The 20,403-nt window shown below is 41.4% G+C and overlaps 1 protein-coding gene across 1 annotated transcript in view; it reads left to right on the forward strand.

The window, feature by feature from the left end:
* The first annotated feature begins 1,140 nt into the window (after positions 1-1,140).
* CAV1 (caveolin 1) overlaps positions 1,141-20,403 on the forward strand; it is a 57,755-nt gene continuing 38,492 nt past the window's right edge. Inside the window, exons 1-2 of the mRNA XM_069976378.1 lie at positions 1,141-1,247; positions 13,865-14,026. Of these exons, the coding sequence (XP_069832479.1) occupies positions 1,218-1,247; positions 13,865-14,026 (192 nt within the window). The 5' untranslated portion in view covers positions 1,141-1,217. The remainder of the gene's footprint in view (positions 1,248-13,864; positions 14,027-20,403) is intronic.

A 20,403-nucleotide genomic window follows, 5' to 3' on the forward strand; every position in this document is an offset into this window, starting at 1 on the left:
CACTCCGTCCGTGATTCCATAGAGGGCAGCACAATGTAAGTTTCAAATTAATCACGGCCGTTGTTGCAAATCGGCAACAACGGCCATAATTAATATAGAACTTTCGTAGTGTGAACATAGCCTAAAGCAGCATGCAGACTCTTTAGTGCTTACCTCAACTGTAAGCTGGTTCATACAGTACTTGCAAATGTCTTACTTTTAGTAGCAGTAGGGCAAAGCATTTGAGTGTTGTTCTGTTCACTTGTACATTACTTTACACTAAAATTATTCTAGGTTCAGAAGCATATGCTCAACTTTAAGATCTATGAACTCAGAGTATGTCATTTCCAAAGGTAGATTGAGTTCAGAAGCTGCATTATGCTCAAATCCTCTTGGTGGGTCAGAACACTGTTATCAGGGAGCCACAAATTATACCTCCAATTACACCTCATTCATTAATACCATGCAATGTTTTGTATGGAAGTACAACATGTATTCTGCTACAGAACACTGACAAACAATACTGGACCCTATAGTAAACCTATCTATACCACTGCAGATTTTTGTGATTTTTGATGCGGATCGAACATACTGGCGACATTTTTCCTAAATTTGTGAATAAGGGTTTACATTTTACTGTACTCTGCAACAGATTATGCCCAGAAAATTCACCCATTGGAAACATGTCCTAATGCAGAGGCTACTCAGTAGTCCTTCTCTTCTGCTCTATGGCTTATTGCCAGGCTGCATTTTTTTTTTTTTTACCATCCCTTCTTTTCACCTCCACTATTTCCTTTAATATAATAATTATAGTTTCCATTTTCTATCACAGCTGTACATTTGCAGCGTCCTGAAACACCCTGAATTAACAATGGACAATAGCAACTGTTCTGTTTAGGTGATGAAACATGTAGTATGTCAGCCAGATGAGCCTGTGTGTATGTAGGTACAGTATGTAGGAGAGTTTTCTTGAGGAGGGAAAAGTTTTGTGGCTCACAGCACCTTATTTCTTTTCTGGTCTTTCATGAGCCCTAGGGATGTGTCTGAGTTCAACAGGGCTGTCATCTAAGCCAAAACCAAGCAGAACAAACATTGGAAGTGGGCCAGCAATAATCATGCTCTCAGCCACCTCCTTCCCCTCCTTTTCTAGCTGTGCCTTTACACAATGCAGGATCTTCCTCCCTTAAATCATACCTCACTGAAATCTCAATCAGAACTCCTGGCAACTGAGGGACAGCATGTCTGGTGGCAAATACATAGATGAGGAGGTAGGACCGCTTGGTACATGTGGGAATGATGTGTCTTCTTTGGCTTGGCAATTACTGATAGCCTCCTTCTTTGTAAAACTCTTGGGATTTTTACATTTCTCTGCACCTGTCACATAATAAAGTAAAACATAATTTACAAGGCAGATGATGCCATAAAAGCATGTGCAGATTATCAGGGCTTTATGGTGAGAGCTGAAGCTTTTCTAGGTGGTACTGCCCTGTGCAGGATCATTTTCAGCTGATATGCCTGACACCGGCTTGTTGCCTCCTTGAAAATATATTTAAGTAATAATAACTTTGCTTGGAGGAGTAGAGAATGGAATGCAACCCTGGCTCTCTTGACAGAGTATTTATTCTGCATGAATCCAGCTTGGCATTCTTGTACCTATTGCTATAATGAAAAGGAGCCTGGGAGAAACAGTCCTTACGCACAGGTGTGCTGGTAGCTGCATAGTGAAGTCAGATACATGTAACAGATTCTATGCTGAGGGTAGCCTCAAACAGAAAAAAATATGTTTTCTTAGAAAAGAAAATTACAGGGTTTCACTGGCAATGCGGTTCTTCCCTGAAATTCAGTAGTTGTGCCTCTCTCTTTTCCACAGAGAGCAGAATGAGGTTGCTTAAGTTCATTGCAACAGATGAGAGGAATCTGGAAATGTGAAAGATTCATTAAAGATGTATATGTATGTTTCAGTTTTTGATCATGAACAGTGCCTAGAACGCATTCACTCCACAAGAATGAAATCCTTGCCTACCATTTATGGGCGAGGTTGTAATACATCCTCCAATGCCTCCGGTTAGTCATTTCTCTTGCTTGACTTAAAGGCACATGGTTTTGCATGCCAAGCCAAATTATATTTATCTAAAAACTTGCTCAATTCATGTCAGACACTATGTAATAGCTGGATGAAAGGTCCAAATAAAGTTTATTGAACAGTTATAGTGGGTAGCTGGTTGGACAACATGTGTAACCATTTGATTCCAGGTTGAAAATCATTATGGCTAAGGGGACAAGCTCTGATATGCTGAAATGACTACTTATATCCAGCATATAGCAGATGGGAAATGTGCACATAAAAGTCGATTGAGCACTTTTTCTTACATGATACAGGAACACAAGACATCTGTAGTGGTGGTCCTCAAGAGTTGATCTCTAACACATGCTCCATTCAGACCAATAAGCTGAATCAGTACAGCTCAAATGGATTGCTTAGTATTACAATAACCAATGTGTTTGTTTCCGAACCTTGATCATGCACCTCCTTAAATATGGGTGATCATATGTACCAAGTACCAAACAGACAACCTATATAGTACACAAAGGGCAGACCCAGTCCCAGATGACCTTGTAAATTAATCATCTGCATTGATGGATGACGTAGCTTATATGTCGTAAGGCAATGGTTGTTAAGCTAACTCATTTTGTGGGCCTCATATTCAGTTGTCAGCTTTTACCAGTGTCAGAGTGAAGAACCTTGGGCCTAACAGAAAAAAAAATATTCCTTATCTCTTGCACCAAGTTGCATAAAACGAGTACATGTCTGCTTTTATATACTTCCGAAACTCTGTTCTTTCACTCGTACAAACAATCCACATGATTTCTAAGAGCTAAAAGGTTAGATGAAATAATAGTAAAAAATTATAAACTGCAGGTGAGGTTACACATGGTGGGGCCCAAAGACCTTGGCCCATTGGATTGCATTCTAGGCCCTTGTAAAAACAACCTGACCCTAATACCAGTTCAACATCTCTTTCTCAGGGTGCCTTCACACACACCAGATCCGCAGCAGATTTGATGGAGCAGATTTGATGCTGTGTTCAGTTATTTAGTTAAAACCCACTGCGGATCTGTTGCGATACGGTGTGTGTGAAACTACCCTTACTGGTACAAATACAAACTATATTAATCTTATTTACTGCTATAGAGCTCAGAAGTGGATTTATTTTCCTCTGTTTAGATACATAAACATGAATAAGATATAAAACAACAATGACTGACTTCTGGCTATATGGGAAAGCTGTAATGTATTGTTTCTTGTACTTCCTTTCCCACTTCACCAGTGGGACTAGTTTTCCTGTGGAGGAGGATATGGATAGTATGAATTCATTTCTCACCTTCATGATGAATTTGTGTGTTTCTGTGTAATGCTATTTGAAGAAATAATAATTTTCCAGTATGGCAAGGTGTTACGCTAAATATGAACTTCAGGTTACAGATGGAATGTGGGAGAATTTGTTGAGCAGTGGTGTAAGTCAACCACATGTAGTTTAGAAAATGGCAGCACTCTTTCAAGTAAATGGTCAAGACCTTTGCACTTTGATGACAATCTTTCCACAGGACAGATAGCTGCAAAGAAAAACACAGCTGTCAGTAGAATTTACATAATATTTTTTTTTTTTACAAAAAACAGTGTATTGGAATATAAATAGGAATGCAAAACAATTCTAGTTACCATGACACCAAAACGCTGCACTTTATAAAGGAACTGTCACTTAAAAATGCTTTACCTGCAGCCATCACACACTACCGTGAGAAAAGGGGAATCTAGATCAAATGATATTGTTATAAGCCAAACATACATGTAAGAAGGTGATATTGGTAGAATCTGATTTTGAAATGCTGCTGGTTTCCATATCAAAAGATCCTTATTGATCGCTGTAATACCACTGAGTAAGGAAAGGATTTAGTGGGTTAGTCACCCTTTATTTAGAATGGTGAATGATATTTAGGACTGTCCATAGAATGCACAAGTATCCTAACACATACTATATTGAAAAAATACTTTCTTCTCTACCACTTCTACTAGTGTTACATAGATATTGATATGCTTTAGGACATTTACTGTAGACATAGTATAGCTGTAGACATTTACTGCAGACACAGTATAGCTGTTGGAAAAAAAATAAAATAAATATATATATTATATATATAGACCTCAACAAAAAAAAAAAGGCTCAGAAAGAGGACTTTCTCTGTTTGCAGAAGGAGAAATGGTGGCCACAGACACATCTACATAACAAAAACTTCGGGCAGGCGTGCTTAAAAGAGTTGCCACACAATCACGTGTACCACATATTTCTTTCTTCTCTCTCATGGATCTGATTACTTCCTGGTTTTCCCTCTGAACTGTGGCCAGGCTGTTGCTGTACAATGGTGAGCACACGTTCCCATAATTCCCTTTGATTACTTGCACTGTGGAGACCATATACCATGACTTTTAGGAGACCGAAGTTCAACTGAGCATGTGTAATGGTCCTAGTGGATTGTAATCATTGGCAGCAGGTCATTACCTTAAATAATGCTTTATATATATATATATATATATATATATATATATATATATATATATATATATACAGTGGTACCTTGGTTTAAGAGTAACTTGGATTAAGAGCGTTTTGCAAGAAGAGCTCACAGTTTTTTAAAATTGTGACTTGGTTTAAGAGCATTGCTTTGGTTTAAGAGCTCCCTGTACTGGGTGGGAGGCAGAGCAGGGGAGGGGCATGGTCTGCATAGTGGGGTCTACAGCCCTGTACTCTGACACAGGAAGTCTCTCTCACCTTCCAAATCATAGCAGATCCACTTCAGGCTTACATCAGGGGATAGGACTGTGGAGGTAATGTCTTCATAGCTGTAACCCAGCCCCCTCTCCCCCCGGACAGAGAGAGAGATGCATGTGTGCCCACATCTGCCCTGCTCATTCCTTCATATTCCCTGCAGTCTCTGTCAGCCCTTGTGTTTCCCATCCTCGCCATTATGAGGATCTGCAGTTCCATCCTGTATCTACAAATTGCTGCTGTGTTATCAGGCTTATGCACTTACTGTACATTATATTCCACATGCTCATTGCTTTACTGTACAGTAACTTATAATATGACATTCAGCTATTTCTAAATCTTTGTTTTATTAGTTTTACATGTTATTCAGAATTAAAAAAATCATTATTTTTGGGGTGTGGAACCAATTGTCTGCATTTCAGTGATTTCTTATGGGAAGTTTTGCTTTGGTTTAAGAGTGGATTTGGATTACAAGCTCATTCACGGAACCAATTATGCTCGTAATCCAAGGCACCACTGTGTATATATATATATATATATATATATATATATATTCCTTATTGCGACTCCCCTTTAAATATGATACACAAGAGGGGACAACATTACCATAGGCCTAGCAAGGCTTTGTTTCACTTGGTGCAAAGATTCAGATGTGCCGCCCTTGAGCTATTTATAAATTCTCTAGTGAGGGCAAAGTAGCTTGTTGGCCCCACCTGGGACTCATCACATCCACTGCCTCTCAAAACTATGCCCCCTATATAAACTTTCAGTCATACATTTGTATTACAGATGTAGCATAGTTACCTAAGGCATAGCTTGTTAACTAGATGTACTCACTCACTAAATCTGACTGGTAATCTCTGCCTGGGGTGAAACCTGGAATGCCCCCCCCCCCCCCCCCCCCAAAGCCAATTGAAAACCATAAGTAAGGAGTGTGTGCAGAAAACCTGCAGAAACCCCCTGTGTAGTTGTTCCCCCATACTGTATACTTCCCTACCCCCTCTGTAGTTGTTCCCCCATACTGTATACCTCCCTCCCCCCTCTGTAGTTGTTCCCCCATACTGTATACCTCCCTTCCCCCTCTGTAGTTGTTCCCCCATACTGTATACCTCCCTCCCCCCTCTGTAGTTGTTCCCCCATACTGTATGCCTCCCTTCCCCCTCTGTAGTTGTTCACCCATACTGTATACCTTCCTCTGCAGTTGTTTCCCCATACTGTATATCTCCCTCTGTATTTGTTCCCCCACACTGTGTACTTCCCTCCCCCTCTGTAGTTGTTACCCCATACTGTACACCTCCACCCACCTCTATATTTGTTCCCCTATACTGTATACCTCCCTCTGCAGTTGTTCCCCCATACTGTATACCTCCCCCCCCCCCCACCCCGCTCCAAAAGACAGCCAATAGCCCCCCATCCCTGGGGTTTCTGCTTACCAGAACGCAGGCCAGTCCCTTGTTCCCCAGGAATCTGTAGTCTTGCTGCATACCGTGGTGGAGGCAGGTCTATACCGCCCCTGCCATGACCGCAGAATCTGCTGCCTAAGGTGGAATACCTATCCGGCTCATGATAGAAGTGGCCCTGGGTAAGGTACATACTGATATAGCAGAGTTAACAGTCAGAGTCATATTTTGTTAACTAGGTGTGCTTACACGCTAAATCAGACTTAGCTCTGCTACATCTGTATAGACATTTACTCTTGTTGCAAAACTGTATACATACTGTTAACATCCTTGGGGCAAGTAATAAGAGGTACCTTGTATTTCCTACGATGCCCTCATTCTGGTAACTCACTTTTTTATAACCTAAAGCAAAGTCAGAAAGTACTGAAGAGGGTGGCTGCCAATGGTGGATAGTTTAATCTGCCAAGAATTTTCTACTTGTGAAAACATGAAAAGAGGATCTGCAAAATAATAAAACATTTACAGAGAATTGACATATCCTGTAAACACAGTGCTATTAGGAAGTACAAAGGAATTAGGTATTAAACATGTAAAAATATTAAACCATTTTTTATAAATTTAAAACACATTTAACTCTGTAATCTTGTACATTCATAGACGACATCCATGCTATTGTGGACTAAGAAGGGTATACTGGACTACAAATACAATGGTCCCTGACATGTCAATATTTATTGGTTCCAGGACGACCACTGTATGTTGATTTTATTGTATCTTGAGACCAAAACTCAATGGCAAACTGTTTTGAAGCCCTCAAAATGCTATCCCAAAATGAGAAAAAATGAAGATATAAAGCAAAATAATCAGATAACTAGTATGGATAAAGAAAGTTCCTACGACAGTCAGAAACAGCTGCTGGAGACTGTTTATTACTTTCTATATAGAGGACTGTAGCAATTTTAGGGTTCTGTACAGAGCACACAGAGTCCTGGAAAAATAACATGAAGCCGCTCTCACCTGGTGCCCGAAGGAGCAGCTCATCCTGGCACAGGTAAAGAACAGTGCAGAACATGTAGTATCACACTGTACTATAGAGAGGAGATACCAGACAGCAAACCAGTGCTTGCACTTCACTAAGTCTGGTCTCATGTTATGATGGTCTAAAAGGAACATTGTATTTTGAAGATATTGTGACCTGAGGGACCGCTGTAGTGATATTCCCATAAATACATACATACATATGCAGTATATCCATACTTCCACTTCACAGTTGGAAGAGATCTCATTATAAATTTGCAATAAAAATCCAACCACAACTCAGCTTTCATTTTAACAGAGCAACTTAAAAATTGAAAGCTGAGCTGTGATTGGTTGTTATAGGCAATTCAGACAGATTGATTGAGCCTCTTTGACAGTCACATAAACAGCCAGGAACCTAAATGGAGCCAGTAACTTTGCAATAAAGGCATTGATCAAACATGAATTGTGACTCCAACTTACCTAATGTAGTTTGTTAATAGGCTAGAAATTAAAATTTAGGTGGAAGTATTTCTTTAAAGCTACAATGTGGCCCAATGTAAAATCCGTAGCAGGATATCCCCCCAAAAGTGTCCAGGTAATAAACAGTTTTTCTCAGCTTAACACTGTGAGCTCAGGATCACCTACTGTAGCTTACATTAAGGCCCTACTTTGGACTAAGGTGGCACCCAGGGCCAGTTCTAGGTTATCTGCTACCTGTATTGGTGCCCCCCCCTCCTTTGCCCACACAGCTCCATCACCCCTCCTTAAAGCGACTCTGTACCCACAATCTGACCTCCCCAAACCACTTGTACCTTCGGATAGCTGCTTTTAATACAAGATCTGTCCTGGGGTCCATTCGGCAGGAGACGCAGTTATTGTTCTAAAAAAATACTTTTAAACTTGCCCAACGGCTGGGGCTTACAGTACCTGTGCCCTAACTTTGCACCACACCTCCGTCCCTCCTCCCTTTCCTCTTCATCATTAGGAATGCCACTGGAACATTTTCTCCTGTCTGAACATTGCACAGGTGCCTTAATGATCCAGCCCATGTTCAGTATTCATACAGCTGAGGAATAGGAGACAATCTGCCTGTAGCATTCCTAATGACGAGTAGGGCGGGGAGGAGGGACAGAGAGGTTGTGCCAGCCCAATGCATACACAATCTAAGCCCTAGCCATTGGGCACGGGGCTGCCAGTTTAAAAGTTGTTTTTTAGGACACTAACTGCATCACCTGCCGAACAGACCCTAGGACAGATCTTGGATTAAAAGCAGCTATCCGAAGGTACAAGCGGTTTGGGGGGCTCAGATTGTGGGTACAGAGTCGCTTTAAGCCTTTTGAAAATCATAAGTAAGGTGTGTGTGCAGAAAACCTGCAGCTTATGATAAGTGCATACACACAATCCAGCTCCACCATAAATCACCCTGTTTCAGCACTACCCTCCATCCTTGATAAGGACAAGATAGAAAAAGTTTTAAAGTTTCCAATTCCACGAGTGTGCAACCAATTCTTTAATCCTTATTGCTTTTTTAAGAATAAAAGCCCCTGACATATAGAAGAGTCAGTGCTTTGTGACTACTCCTGATGATCTTATTCATGGTCATTCTACCACTACACCTTGTGCTCCATATTGAGGTGTAGTGATCACTTGTAGTGTAGTGATGTCTGAAGCATATAACAATACCTGCAGAGTGTTTGCAGTCCTGACTTCCTTACATTCTGCATCTGTGTCCAGCTATCATCTGCAGGTCATGGGGTCAGTGGTGTCTGTGTACCAGACAGTATAATTTATGGCAACTGGATAAAATCTGTTGCCTGTGCAATAAACTCATTTTACCTCATAGCAGAGGTGGACTCCTAGTGGACCCCTTACTCACATGAGAAGCGTACATTTCAGAAATAGTAGATTTCTATATATGACATACAGATAGCCACTAAAAGGTGGGCATCTCTTAATAAATTTGTTGCCACTTACTTCAACTTATGCAGAAAATCTCCAGAGATTATACTGTATCTGCGCAGTAGGCTTTAACAATCTAAGGTGGAATGTGGCCTTTATGGCATATTGCTTTCATCTGCTTGCTGATGCTGGTGGAATGGTGCTGATTTTTAGGATATCTGATTACTAGAGATGAGCGAACCGGGTTCGGGTACCAGTCGATCCGAACTCGAACGTTTGGTATTTGATTAGCTGGGGCTGCTGAACTTGGATAAAGCTCTAAGGTTGTCTGGAAAACATGGATACAGCCAATGACTATATCCATGATTTCCACATAGCCTTAGGGCTTTATCCAAGTTCAGCAGCCACCGCTAATCAAATGCCGAAAGTTCGGGTTCGGATGGACTCGAGCATGCTCGAGGTTCGCTCATCTCTACTGATTTCCATTGATGAGCCTCTAAGCTTTTGGTAACTGAAATAAGAATAGTTTATTACACCAAATAAAAAAGCATTATATTGTTAGGACCATACTACAGATCTAGAGTTATAAAATTATTTCATGGTGAATAGAAATATTTACTCGTAGACAATCTGACATGCATTGTACGACAAAGAGAAGGGGTATGTACTAAATGTAAAATATATCAGCCAGACCACACCACATGCCAACCCTGTCAACCAACAAAAGGAGGAATCCAGCTATCTTCTATATTGAATTGTATTGGCACCCATAGGACCAGATCAAGTGCTTGTAGGAACAGGAAAGAGCATGACCTGCTGCTCTGCTTGTAAGCGCTTTCTGTGTGGTGCAGGTGGCATGCGTAGTGGAGACACTATGTATCTGTAAAATTAGTTTATCCACTACAAACATCACAGTGGCTTGACTTGGCAAGGGGTTCATTTGATTATTGAGATGATAATAGTTTTTCTCTGCATGCTATACTGCTTGAATCTAACACAAGCAAGTTGTGGAACTTTTCTAAATTGCCCTCAATATCTCATTCTAGCTATTTATTATTGCATTGTATAGTAAGAAGTCTAGAGATGGCTCATTGCCTGCCATAGAAGAGTGTTCCTCCTATGGGCTCTCTGCCCGAACAAACGCTCTCTGATCAGCCACCCTGTAGCCGTAACTAAAATGCTCATCCCTCTTCACTGGAGATCCACTGACCCCCCCCCCCTAATATCTCACTGAATTGAGAAAGTTGACGATAACTGGAGGCTGGAGGAAATCATTAGCTGGCAAACTCTGTCACATGAAACTTATTTGAAAATGTGGAACCCATGGATTACTTTGCTGCAAAGTAGCAAATCCTGAGTTTGCCTATCTTTCATAACCGTTTCTATTGTTTACTGTTGTGGTGTGTCAGACCTTACCCTATACCTTTCTTGTCCCTTTACCTTTCCCCCCTCCTTCTCCTGTTCCCTATGTTCTCCCACTCCCATTCAATTTCCCCCATTCTTGTCTAACCCACTCCCACATCCTACTTCCTTTATGTTACCCCTTCCTCTCCCTTTCCCTTCACTGTTAATCCTCTCTTGATAGGGCTGCAGTTGTGTAGGAGCTTAAGTCTTCTCTCATACCGAGTTGACAAGCTTGTTTTCTTCTCTCTCATTGTATTTGTATGCAGTTGTATGTTATGTTGGGGATTTTATCCCTCTCAGTTTTTTTTTTTTTTTTGTTTGTTTGTTTTATTTTCAATAAATAAAGATTTGAAAAGAAAAAAAGAAGAAGAGTGTTTAGGCATGTTCTGTGACCTGTGCAGAGGTCAGTGTGAAAAGAGGGAGAGGAGGTGAGCTGTGACCATCATCTATTGTAAATGGAGTTATTCTGTGTTATCTGTCACCAACTTATAACATATAAGAGAGATGTCATCTTACATTGTAATTCTGCTTGTTATCATAATAAGATGACTACGTACTGAGAAGTCATCTCTGCAGAACAAAAATTGTTGGCCTATCATCAAGCTTAAAGTGACTGTACCACCAGTGCTGAAGCACTGGAGGTGGGCCGACCCACCCTTAGTGGGAGGAAACCCCCGCCCCTCTATGATAGGGTTCCATTGATTCTAATGGAGTCACGTCAAGGAGGGGCTGGAGTTTCTTCCCACTGGAGGTGGGTCAGCCAGCCTCCAGTGCTTCAGCCTGGGCCTGGCGGTGCAGTCACTTTAAGCGAGCCATACACATATGATAGGTGTCTGCTAAATGCTAATTTCCCCAAGAGCTTCCATATCTTTCTCAATTCTTCTATACGCATAGGGGGAGATTTATCTAAGGATATAAAATATACACTGTTGTAAACTACGGAGCTGTGATTGGCTGCAGTGGGCAGTTTTACAACCTTTGATAAATCTCGGCCAAAATTTAATGAAATGAAAGCGGGGGGCGTCCCACACACCTTTGATGGTCATCCAACTCAGCTGACATTAGTGTGTTTGGTCTGTATGGTAAAGAAAATGTAGCAATTGTGTACCTGTATATTAGTAGTAAAGGATTAAGGCCCCATTTACATATCTTTTAATTCTGTTCACAATTGCTAGAATGTGGGCCCATTCATTTCTATGGCCCATACACACATCCATACATGTTACAGGCCTGTGTTAGGTTGGAGATCCCCTGTCGGTAATAAAGGAGTCTGCGCAGTCACGGACAAGTTGCAGACGGCTGTGGGTGCATATCCGTAGCCTTTCTATAACTGTGGGTCTGCAGCTATGGGCTATGCTTCGGATGTGTGATTGTGGTCTAATACTTTCAGTTTCAGACATATTTTTGTATATTTTTATCAATCAATAATTTTTTTCCTTAGAAAAATTATTGTCACATAATATTGCAAACAAAAGTGTTCTCTTTTGGGTTAGGGTCCTGTTAAAAGGGTACCTGTCATGATGATTCTCTCTGCAGATAGGTGCGCAGTTGCAGCTGATGCCGGAAGACAGAGGTGCTTTTAATACATCCCACAATGAACGAAGTCTATGCACACGCCCTATTCTAATTAATAGGTCTTGTGCATGAAACTCGCCGGGTGCCATCACTGTCATTTAATTTATGTTTTGTACAAGTAAAATTTGTGCAGCAAGCTGAGGCAGCATCACAGAAGTTGGCTACCAAGGACTTGTGTGTACTAACATAGTATAAATAATACTTACAGGGATTATCCAAGTAAAAAAATAAAAAATTCCTTTCCAATCCCTTATTAATCCAGTGTAGACGTTCCTGTTAGGTAAGTGACCAATGTAGCCGGTTCTATGCTATTGGCATAATTGATTCCAGAACTAAGAAGTAATGCTAGTAGTACAGCAGGTCATGGAAAGCAACAGAATAAGGACACATTTAAAGTGCACTTATATGTAATATATACATTTATTCATTCATGTAATAAATATATTTCTGACACCAACATGATTAAAACAATTAAAAACGACAACAGGTACACATGCTTACAAAGTAAAGGCTGAAATAATAAGCAGGATGAGTCCACTCAGGCTGGAGCTGTTAGGGTGCTCTGTGGTTTGCACTATTGGGAGATTCTTTGACTGGCCTAAGCTTGGACTGTTACAGGCAATGTAGATGGCTGTTTTGTGGGAGATTTCCATAGCATCATAGGAAAATACATTCACCTGAACAGTGTATGTTTTATGTTTATAAGTGATGTTGTAGTTTCGTAACCCTTTAATCCACTAGTCTTTTAATAAATCCCTTGTAAAACCCTTTAGTGCAGAAGTGTAGAAGTTCTCAACCTTTTGTTGTTAGCAACTTTCAAATACAGGTGGTTTTGAGCCACATTTATAATTAAAAAGGAAAAAATCCTACCGAAGATACGACTATGAGACATGTGGGTCTTACTCTAATTTTCAAGATTGGTACCAAGTTCTATTAATGTTATAGCATCAGTACTGCCAATGGTCTCTGCAGGTCTAAACACTGGTTTCTGAACATAATGTTGCAGATGTGGTCCCGCTAGAGCTTTATACAGGCACTTCATGCAAGATGGGTTTTTTTTATGTGGCCAAAGCATTGGTAGGGTTATCTACCCAAAAGAACAAGGAGTAAAAAAAAAGTTTCTGCTTCCTTAATTAAAAAAAAACTCACAACTAAACCTGATGGATCCTAAAGCAGTGAGGTCTGTCAGGTACCAGGGTATCAGTCGCACAATGGGTAAACAGAGCCTTATTTATACTCAGGTTGTTATAGCTATGTACCTGTGATCTGAAACCACTCAGAAGTTACTATGGTTTAATGGCTAAAATATAAGAAGAGAAGAGCTGAGTTCCTGCGTTTTCTTCACTGTATCGCTTGTCTTTGCAGCATATAAGCTGCCCACTTTTCCTGGGGGAAAACAAAGGTTAATAGCTGGAGATATGTATGAATTCCTGCTTCACATGGAAACTCTAAGGGTGTGACAGGCAGGGATTGCCTTTTTGGGAGGGGTAGGGGGGGGGGTTCGGAATCCCCGAGGAATGAGGAATATTCCTGATGTGATGACCCCTGCTGGAGAGAGACGGTGCTCTGGTACAGAGGGGTGTGGTGTTGTGCATGGAATCTCTTATATACCAAGCCTTACTTGTTACACTGCTGTAGATATTTCTCTGCTCTTACTGACAAGTGGCTGCTTCCTCCCATCCCTATTCATTTGTTAAAAGTCTCTTCTTTTCTTTTCTTCCTGTTTTCTCCCTCTCCTATCACTGCTTTGATACACTCCAGGGTGTCCTGTATACTACTCCCATCATCCGAGACCAAGGTAATATCTACAAGCCCAACAACAAGGTCATGGCGGATGACACTCTCAACGAGAATGATGTCCTCACCAAGGAGATCAACCTGGTGAACAGAGATCCGAAGCACCTGAATGACGAAGTGGTGAAGGTGGGTGGAGGCTGTGACTGCCACTTTGACTGACAGGTCCATCTATCCTCAGGATATGTGTGTGTATGTGTGACTGTGTGTAGATTTATATGCAATATAATTATACATTTGGCAGGTAGAATCTAGGTACATGTGAGTGCTGCGTGAAATATACTACTATATAAGATGCCACTGTTAAAATATTACCTGATTGTTCTAATGTACAATATATACTGTATATATAAAGAATATGCAAGCAGTGTACTAGACATGTGTATCACATATTATGTGCTGCTACGTCTATCACTACGTCTATTTTATCAGTTGCAGTACTATATCTCATGACGTTCAAGGCTACGTTACTAAATGTTACTACTATTTTTACTCTTATAACAGCAATGCAATCTGCTGGTCTGTAAAGAGGGTGCACACACATTTGCTGCTACTACTCCTATTTGCACAGCTTGTGACTTTACTGCAGATGTAGAACTACAAGTGCTAGACAGACATTCAGTGCATCACTTGCTATGATCTTACAATACCTTATGATTCCTCGCCTGTTTCCCCATAACCCATGTGTAGCAGGAGAGGAAAATTCCTCTGCTTATAGTGACAGCTCCCAACCCAGAGAACACACTCTGCAGCTGAGCTTGAAGTAGAAGAAACTGTTACTTAATATTGCCTTTAGTTTGCCTTGTTTTTCTGAACTGTCCACTTGTCATGGATGTGGTTAGAGTCAGTTTGGGCGAGGAAAGTCACCCATGGGGTAATCCAGGTGTCAGTTTATATTTCATTTGTGAACAAATTCCTTGACATAGATTATGTTGCAATATCCAGGACTTGTCCCTCCCAAATGTCCCCTTTTAACAGGAAGGCAATGTTGTTTTGGCTTTAGAACGTTAATATCTAAAAGTGTTAAAAAGACCTTTCCTTTTTTTCCTGTTTTCAGTCAGCTTTCTATACATGAATGGGGAAATCTGTTATTTTAGATGTCAGCCACTAGGGTCACTGGTGCCAAATAAAAACTCCCTTCATGTAACAGCACCAGCAAACTCCACCAAACTAAGAAGCCATGTACATAGCAATAGTTTCCATTCTGTGCAAAAATAAGTAAAATTATATTGTGTTGCAATCTATAAGACATAATTTTTTTTTCTTATGTAGTATGAACTTAAGGCCTTGAGGCCTAATTAGGGTATGTTCACATTAAGGAATAAGCAAGGAATTTTAAGCTGAATCTGTGCTTATTTTTATGTGTATTCTGCCTGAAATTCCTCCTGTAAAATATGTACAGAGCAATGTCCCATTGTGTTCAATGGGATTTTTCGTTCTGTTGTTCACCCAGTGGAATTTACACATGGAATGTTACGCTGTGGATCTGCTTTCCGCTCAAAGAATTGGCATGAATTAATTCCACTAGTGGAGTCCCATAGAAGTTATTGGGGCTTTGAATTTCTGCTTTCTGAACTTTTTGAATTTTGCGCCAATTCCGCCAGAGCTGAAGAAGAGGAAATTTCAAGCAGAAAACTTTCTTCTTCAATTCCTCACCTATTCCGTGGGAACATACCCTAATGATGCAGATGCTTGATAGCAGAACTTCTATTCTGGAATTGGATTGTGCATACGTTTCCTTCTTATGCCATGTTCATAAACTTTTTAAACAATTTTTGAGCTGTAAACAGAAGGGAAAAAAAGGACCAAAAGCTTACAGCTCAAAAAACAGTAAAAAAATACTGTATGTGAACATGGCCTAAGGCTGGTTTCACACTGTGTTAGCAGTGCCTTTGAGCTACTTTTAAAAACAAAGTATACTTTTTAATGTTTTCCAACTCATTGAAATAAAATGGAGGCCTGCGCAATTCAATCCAGCTAACCCTGATACGCTAAATGTCACACTTTTGGTCTCTGTCGGGTTTATGGAGTTTTTAAAATCTGTTTAATGCATGTGGCAGAAACTATACCACTGCGTATGTTAAACTCATTTGAATGTACACTTCTTAATGCAATGTAGGACCAGCCTTATGTGAATCCTTGGTGCAGCAGTGAGATTGGTGCCAGCTGTGTACCAGAGTACATGTACTTCATCCAATAGCCTCTGGCAAGTCATTACTAGGTAGGGACAGGGGCGTAGCTTGGATTCATGGGGCCCCATAGCAAAAAAACTGTCCCCCTACACACTAATATATATATATATATATATATATATATATATATATATATACTCGGTGATGTGGCCAAAAAAATACCTTTATTTACTGCAGTGTGTAAGTGACCCAGTGTTCTCTTACATGCTGCAACACAAAAAAGGGTTAATACAGAAGAGAATTAGCTCTGATAACCCCTGACCTCTGCAGGAACTCAGAGAACAGAGGTCAGAGGTTATCAGAGTAGTCAGGCAGAGAGCTAATTGTCTTCTATATTAACCCTTTTTTTGTTTTGCAGCATGTTAGAGAACACTGGGTCACTTACACACTGCAGTAAATAAAGGGTTAAGCAAAAGGACACAGGAGGTTCTTATCTTCCCTTGGCCTCCTCCCTCCACGGGCCCCATAGCAACCGCCTTCCCTGCCTCTATGGTAGCTACGCCACTGGGTAGGGAACATATAGTGAATGTCATCTGACAGTTACAAAGCAGGCTTCTATTACAGTCTCTTTAACTCTTATTTTCAGGAACCCAGGAAGCTGAGATATATGATACTGTTTGTTTGCCCTTAAAGTGAATGTACCATGAGGTACATTCACTTTAGGTGCTTTGTTTTTTTTTGAACCGCCGCCCTGTTCCCAAGCACAGCGTCGGTCTATTACTGAGTACCTGCCCGGGCTGAAGCACTTAAGGCAGGCCGGCCTACCTCCAGTGGGCTGAAATCCCGCCCCTCTGTGATGTCACAGAGGTGCTGGGGTTGCCTCCACTGGGGCCATGCCGGTACTCGGTAATAGACCGACGCCATACGCAGGAACCAGGACACAGTTCAAAAAAAGGACAATTGCACCATTCCATTCATATGCAGCACTTAAAGTGAATGTACCTAATGGTACATTCACTTTAAGGGGAACTTCACATGTACCGTATCGCAGTGGATTTTCTGCAGCGGATTCGCAGCAGATTTGACTAAATGAATGAACACAGCATCAAATCTGCACCATCAAATCTACTGGGGATTTGATGCTGTGTTCATTCATTTAGTTAAATCCGCTGCGGATCTGCTGCGGACCCACAGCAGAAAATCTATTGCTATACGGTATGTGTGAAGCTACCCTAAGGGGTTTTCCAGCCAAAATAGCAGGATGAATTATCCACAGGATAGCTTATCAGTCACAGATCGACGCAGTGTCGACATCCAGCTCCCATGCTGAGTTGCTGTTCAGTGCCAGCACCACACAGTGAACGCCGCTGGAAGCAGTTTGTCTCCAGTCACTGTGTAGCGGTCATGACCTATCGAGAGACAAACTGCTTCTGGCCCCATTCAGTGTGTAGTGCAGGCACACAGCTCAGCACAGGTTCCAGGTGTTGACACCCCATCGATCAGTTTGTATTGGTTAGGAAACCCCTTTAACCCAAAGAGATGTTAAAGCTCTGTGCAAAAGATATGGTGAGAGAGGCGGTAAATTGTTTTTTTTGTTTGTTTGTTTGTTTGTTTTACTTAAAAGTAATTGCAAAAATTATACTTAAGGCCTATTGTCATGACAGCTGTCTGCTTGTACACAGTATATATACACAATATAGACAGCTTCCCATTTAGGGGCCAGTGGGTAGAAGATGCTGGTGCTCATGAATACTGAGGACTACTGAGCACACACACATAATGGAGAGGACTATTGTGCAGTGCTCAGAGTTATTCAGGAGGATATCTTTGAATCAGCAGCACAGAACAGTGTAAAGGTCCTTTTACCTCTAGTGGGTGGCCACAAACGAGTGCTGAGCTGTGAGATTGGTGCTCGTTTGCAGTGCCTTTACATGGCATTACAAATCGAGCAGCTGGGCTGCACGAATGAACCCTGTAGCATTCATGCAGCACTGGAAACTGAGAGCATAGATATGTACAGTATATATTTTTGCTGTCAGTTTCCAGATCACAACCAGTGCATACTTACCATTTACACTGCTTTTGATCCAGCATCCAGGTCTTCCATCTTCCAGTTATATCTTCAGCCCCCCTCCCTCTCCTCTGCCTGTCAGTCATTCTGGAGGAGGCAGGGCCTGAAGTTGAGGCTGGAGGACTGGAGACCTGGATGCCAGATAACAAGCAGCGCGAATGCTAAGTAAACACTGCTTGTGATCTGGAAACTGACAGCACAAATATATACTTATCTGTGCTGTCAGTTTCCTTTTGTTGTTATGGGCCTTACCTGTTTACACAGGAAGATGTGTCTCCTATAAAGATAAATTTTAAAGCAGACTTAAAAGACCTGATCAGCCGAGGATGCCCTGTCCTTAGCTGATCCCTTTTACACCTGCCAATTATCGGCTGCAGGAGCGTTTTTAGCAATGCTCCTGGCTGATACTCAGCCCATGTAAAAGCCCCTTTAGTAATACAGAATTCTAGTCAGCTTCTCTGTTGCTAGTTAATGCTATCCTTAAAGTGACACTGTCACCCCCTATTTGCATTTTGACTGCTCTCCACAGGTGTAAAGGGTAAATGTTACAGCTTTCATTACTTATTTTATATCACACCTCATGGTTCTTGTCCTGGTAAAAAGTTGTTTTTATCACCTGTAGATTGGTATATGTGGGCGAGACCTCGTGGCCTATGTGTCACGTTACTCCGCCCCTAGCACCACTAAGCCCCACCCCATCCGTGACGTCATCGCCACAGAGGCCCCGCCCCCTCAGCGACCATTGGTGTGGGACAATCTAGGGGGTGGGGCCTAGAGCTTTAGGCTTGCCCTTCTGATGGCTGCTGAGGAGGCGAGGCCTATGTAACGATGACATCACAAATGGGGGCTGGGCTAAGTGACACTAGGGGCGGAGCGATGTGGCACATAAGCCGCGAGGACCCGCCCACATATACCAATCCACAGGTGATAAAAATGACTTTTTACCAGAACAAGCACCATGAGGTGTGATATAAAATAAGTAATGAAAGCTGTAATATTTACCCTTTACACCTGTGGAGAGTAGTCAAAATGTAAATAGGGGGTGACGGTATCACTTTAAATAGGGCAGCATAAACCTACTGACAGAGTCTTTTTATTGTAATCTTGTTCACTTAGACACAGAGAGCAGTATAGGCACAACAGATTGTATCTCTTACTGACTTATAAAAACTTTCTCTGTGACATGTCAAAAGTTTTTTTTTGTGAAAGGTGTGCTTTAAAGCGACTCTGTACCCACAATCTGTTCCCCCAAACCACTTGTACCTTGACATAGCTGCTTTTAATCTAAGATCTGTCCTGGGATTTGTTTGGCAGGTGATGCAGTTATTGTCCTAAAAAAACAACTTTTAAACTTGCAGCCCTGTGTCAAACTGCCATGGCCTAAAGTATCTGTGCCCTAACCTTGCACCACTCCTCCGTCCCTCCTCCCCACCCTCTTTATCATTAGGAATGACACTGGCAGGATTTTTCCTATTCCTCTGCAGTGAACACTGCACAGGTACCTTAACAATCCAGCCCATGTGCAGTGTTCACACAGCTGATGAATAGGAGAATACCTGCCTGGGGCATTCCTGATGATGAAGAGGGCGGGGAGGAGGGACAGAGAGGTTGTGCCAGCCTAATGCACAGACACTCTAGGCCATGTCAGTTTGGCACAGGGCTGCAAGTTTAAAAGTAGTTTTTTAGGACAATAACTGCATAACCTGCTGAACGGAACCCAGGACAGATCTTGGATTAAAAGCAGCTATCCGAAGGTACAAGCAACTTGTGGCGGGGGGGGGGGGGGGGGCAGATTGTGTTTTTAGGAATTGGGAAATTGGGAAATGGTAAATGTCATAGTAACATGCACATAAATGCTCTGCTGAATTCGGTGTTTCCTGGGTAAGCGATGCACATGCATCCGGCACGTGGTTCATCAGGCCATCTTTTTGTATTCCATTTCTGATGCTAACTTAAAAACCACTTGAAATATAGAGACACTTGCACTACTTGAGATAAAGTAGATACTCTGAGCAACTCTGAGTACGTTGTTATAAGATTAGAAGAAAGAAATGGTTTGGTTGCTAAGAATATTATTGACAAAATAACCATATATATATATATATATATATATATATATATATATATATATACTCACTTTATTAGGTACACCATGCTAGTAACGGGTGGTCTTCTGCTGCTGTAGCCCATCTGCCTCAAAGTTCGACGTACTGTGCGTTCAGAGATGCTCTTCTGCCTACCTTGGTTGTAACGGTTGGCTATTTGAGTCACTGTTGCCTTTCTATCAGCTCGAACCAGTCTGC

The sequence above is a fragment of the Dendropsophus ebraccatus genome, chromosome 1 (genome assembly GCF_027789765.1).
Source record: "Dendropsophus ebraccatus isolate aDenEbr1 chromosome 1, aDenEbr1.pat, whole genome shotgun sequence".
Taxonomy (NCBI): Eukaryota; Metazoa; Chordata; class Amphibia; order Anura; family Hylidae; genus Dendropsophus; species Dendropsophus ebraccatus.